At 37.3% G+C, this 4,260-nt stretch overlaps 1 protein-coding gene across 1 annotated transcript; it reads right to left on the reverse strand.

Moving 5' to 3' along the window:
* Nucleotides 1-612: 612 nt before the first annotated feature.
* On the reverse strand, nt 613-4,260 carry LOC112141182 (complement C3-like). The gene is made up of 6 exons (XM_024264267.2): nt 4,158-4,260; nt 3,991-4,066; nt 2,405-2,564; nt 2,215-2,310; nt 1,039-1,189; nt 613-887 (listed from the first exon to the last, which is right to left on the reverse strand). Exons 1-6 carry the CDS (start codon nt 4,258-4,260, stop codon nt 775-777), a joined length of 699 nt encoding a protein of 232 aa, XP_024120035.1. The 3' UTR covers nt 613-774.

A 4,260-nucleotide genomic window follows, 5' to 3' on the forward strand; every position in this document is an offset into this window, starting at 1 on the left:
CCTTTTTAAAATCGGACCAAAATTAAGCATTCTAAAATAATTTTACTGGTTCTGCTAAGCCACTTCTCATTGTTATTATACTATTCCAATATGGCGTCGCTCTTTCCATTTCTTGGACAATAGTAAAAATCCTGCGTGCCATCTTTAGTGATATATCTCGTTGTTACCATCCCTCTCTCTTCTTCCCTCTTCTGTTTTTCCGTTCAGTAAAAAAAAAAAGTATACAGATATAATCAATATAAAAAAAGTTTAGCCTGAATTACAATAGGAGTTTATAAAAAATATACTCCTTGTGTGTCAGAAGATATGACTATATGTCAGTGAAATAGGTCCAACACAAGAGGCCTTCAGCTCTTATCTGTTTGTTCAGCTCTTGGACAGGACAAGTTCAAAAAATGTTATGCTGCTACAAAATAAGGGGTCCTGTATACAAATGAAATTTCACCTAGTAAGATGTTTTGATTTGGAATAGCTCTTACAACCTTAAGCTAACATTAGCGGTGCAAAAATAATGAAGTGCAATATTGGATTATTCCAGCCATACAATTTCTGACAGAGGCCAGCTCGAATGAGCACATGAGCGTTGAAGGCTCATCATTTTTAGCACAAAGCGGGTAAAAGTGCTCGCATGGGAGCAGAGTGGAGAAGACAAATTTGCCACGCCCATTTCAGTTAGTGCGACAATAGTTTGAGCTTTATCTTGTATCTGATTTTCTGATTCAATGCAATTTGAATTAAGAAACATAAAATATTATTTTCATTGGAGTGGGTCTTTCATTGCATCCCGATGGATGAGCTCACCTTGGTCTTGACCAAAGCCAGTAGAGCATAAGCTGTGGCTTCAAGGGTAAAAAGGTGATTTCCAGGAACAGGCCAGTGGGACAAATCTTGGAGACAAGAGAACAACCATCATCATGACACATCTCAAACAGGAGGCAAATGTCCAACTTAAAAAGAAAAATTTGACCTAAGTTTTAAATTCTAGAAAAAAACAGCATTACTGAGTGATATTTGTTGGGTTAATTTTTGTGTCAGCACCTGGAGAAGCAAACTTGTAGAGAATGTCGCGGTTTAGTTTTCCCTCATTAGCCAGAGCATATGATGTCATGGCAACAGCGTAAGGATTTGTAAGGCTGGGCAGTCGTTTCTCCAGGTAAGCAGCTGCATTGTTAATGCTGCCTGGTAGGCCCTGAATAGAAATGGGAGAAAAAAACGATTAGAAAGAGTAAAGTTTCAATAATTAAAAGTTTATGTTCAAATGAGTGGTGGCAGGATTTGGGAGGACTGCTATTTTGGTATCATGTTATCATTCATGAAACACTACTAGTAATCTCCTGCCTGCCGCTGTGAGAATCTACAACCAAAGTTGCTCCCAGTGATCCAACTGGAAATTTGTTAACTTCAGTCACTTTGCTCTTTACTCTGTCATTTTAAAATATGTTGTGCAATTTTTAATTACAGTATTATAACCACTATTGCAATTTCTTTTTTCATCTTTTCTTGCATTCTAAGTTTTTGTAAATATGTGACACGTTTAATCTCTTTTTTTTGTTGTTTGTTTGTTTTACCTGTACATAGTGTACTGCTCTATTCCTATTGGTAATGCTGCAAAATTGGAAGGATTATCTTATCTTACCTTTTCCTTTGCCAACAGTCAAAGTCCCTTTTCTCAGTCCAACTGTCAAGTGTTCCCTCTTTTCTCTCTTTCTACCAACACACCTTCCTCCTCTCCTTCTTCGACCAAAAATTGTCCAATTTCCACCAGCACCAATGGGTGTCATTTTTTTAAACATGGGACTCGACAGACCCGGTATAAATATCATAGGTCTGATTGATTTGGTTGGCAAGGATTTTATGTCAGATGCCCTTCATGATACCACCGTTTCTTGGGCACAGTTCACGGTTACATAATTTGAATATCTTTTGATTTCAGTAATATGACCTCCTACTGCAGAAAATGTGACAAATTAACATTTTCAGTTTTTTAGAATCAATAAAATGTTGTGTGAAATAATGTGAAACAGTGTATGTTGTGGTTTTTATTCTTTAAAAATACTGTTATTTATTCACTAACACGTAGTATAAACTTTATTAGATGGTGACTTGAAAATGATGCTGTCATTTACATTAAGTATTTAGAAAAATCATAAAAAATATAGATTCAATAATAATTTGGAACAAACTATAAATTTAGATTTTATATCATAAACTCACATTGACAGTGGCTTCGCAGAGTGTGCGTGACTCCTGCATGGCAATGAGGCAGAATGCTGTCATGGAGGCATCAGAGTCAGAGCCGCGAACATCACCCTGGAGGGAACACAAATATGAGTAGAGTCTTAACTTAGGCTAAGTTGAAAGCTTGGACATGAAACACTTGAAAAAGATCAGTAGGTTCACTTACAATCATCTCTCCATGGTACATTCTTCCAACTTCTGTGAACATGCCATCGGGCTGCTGAGCTTTGAGGATCAGGAACTTCACAGCATCACAAATATGTTCCTTTTTTATTCCCACCAGGTTGTTGGCCATGGAAAACACTTTGACAACATAAGCTGTTAACCTTGTAGACCAAAAAAGACAGTGCAGTTGTTCAGTTTCGCAAATAACATCTAGGCTGAGGGCATCGCAAAACCTAACTACCTTAACCCAAGAATGTATTACCAAATCCCTGGGGATTGTTAGAAGGAACAATTTAAAAAGCCAACTTTGCAGTAATTGGAGATTAAAAAAACAATAGTAGTTGGACAAGGTGGCGGTGGTGCAGAGGTAGATTGGGTGACTTCTGACTGGAGGAATTGTAGGCTCTGATCTCGCCTTGTCTGCCCATTTGTTGAAGTGTCATTGAGCAAGACACTGAACCCCACATTGGTCTAGGTGGTTGAGGTAGACATTGCTGTGAAGTTACATTCACACTGCTTTTGGAAATGCACGTTTAAGCGGCCAGTTTCAATGATAAGTCTATGCAAATGAGTGATGATGCGAGTTTCAGCCTTCTGCATTCAAAACTCTAACAAACACATAGCTACGCACATTTTTTATAACAGTTTTTGGGCTCTATGAACAAAAAGCGTGACCATTGAATGCATGTTGAACAGAGCTTGAAAGAAAAAGCTTAGAGTTAGATTCACGAGATTTTAACCGCTTTGACACCTCCCACTAAGCCTCTTAGTTACATAAATCTTCATTGTGATTATGTATTTGTTTTCAGTCTAGACTTGTTTTTCTATGGAAGCTTGAACTTATAAAATTTAAACAAGAAATAAAGTGTGAAAACATTCCTGTCTGTTTAAGAAAAGTGCAGTGTAGTGAGGAATTTTACAGATAATAAATAAACATTTATTATCTTTCATGTCGTAAATTGTTTATAGAATGTTTCCCCTGCAATAAACAAGGACTACTGAAAGAATTAGGCTTTTACCATTTAGAATGTGCAGGATTTTGAAATTGTTTTGATTTGCAGTAAGATCAGACTACTCTATGCTTTTTACAATAGCAAAAAGTTCTATTGTGCTGATGGTGAACATCTGAGGCATTGTATTTGAAACCTGAACCCAGCACATGCCAGAACAATGACTCCATGTTTTGAGCGGTCTGTGCAGTCCACAAACAACACACATCTCGTCAAAATTTAAGAAATTCTAATCGAAAAGCAGGAAGTGGGTAATGGTCAACATCATTTGGCTTGAGAGAAGACAAATGTAAACGCGTCAGGATACATACAAACAAATGTTAAAAGCATGAAGCCAAAAAAACTCAATTAAAAACCCCACATTACAAAAAATGTGCAGCTATTTTTGACATTTTTCAAGGCCAAGACATTTTTGTTACAGCACTTAAACCAAAAAATGATTCTAACCCAACTCTAATTTGTTTTCTTGGCTCAGTTTTAATCAGTGGCTGAAGGTGTCTGTCAACAGCTACAGGTAAGAGAAAGGATTAAAGGATGAAAGGATGGATGGATGGATAGATAATGTAGATGACCTCACCAGGTGCTGCTTCTATCTTTAGCCCATATAGCAAAAGAGCCATCACCTTTTAGGTATGCTAGCTCGTTCCTGTAACCTGTATAGAGAAATAGATGATTGGTTAGAGAATGACCTTGACTTCCCTTTGAAAACAACTGAAGCTTTTGAACTCAGAACTTTCATCTTACCAGTTTTTATGTGCTGAAGGGCCTCAGCCCGTTTCTGAAAGCCCACAGCTTCCCATTGGTTGGTTTTATCCAGATACGTAGTTGCAATGACAGGCAGGGTCAT

Source organism: Oryzias melastigma, unplaced genomic scaffold (genome assembly GCF_002922805.2).
Source record: "Oryzias melastigma strain HK-1 unplaced genomic scaffold, ASM292280v2 sc01980, whole genome shotgun sequence".
In the NCBI taxonomy this organism is placed as follows: domain Eukaryota; kingdom Metazoa; phylum Chordata; class Actinopteri; order Beloniformes; family Adrianichthyidae; genus Oryzias; species Oryzias melastigma.

Bases quoted from the DNA above. Each gene is read 5' to 3' on its own strand.
- LOC112141182 (XM_024264267.2), bottom strand. From the start codon at position 4,260: ATGACCCTGCCTGTCATTGCAACTACGTATCTGGATAAAACCAACCAA. The intron at 2,565-3,990 runs GTGAGGTCATCT...TTGGTCTACAAG, and splicing joins AAAGATAGAAGCAGCACCTG to GTTAACAGCTTATGTTGTCA. The intron at 1,190-2,214 runs GTGAGTTTATGA...ATTTCTATTCAG, and splicing joins TCTGCGAAGCCACTGTCAAT to GGCCTACCAGGCAGCATTAA.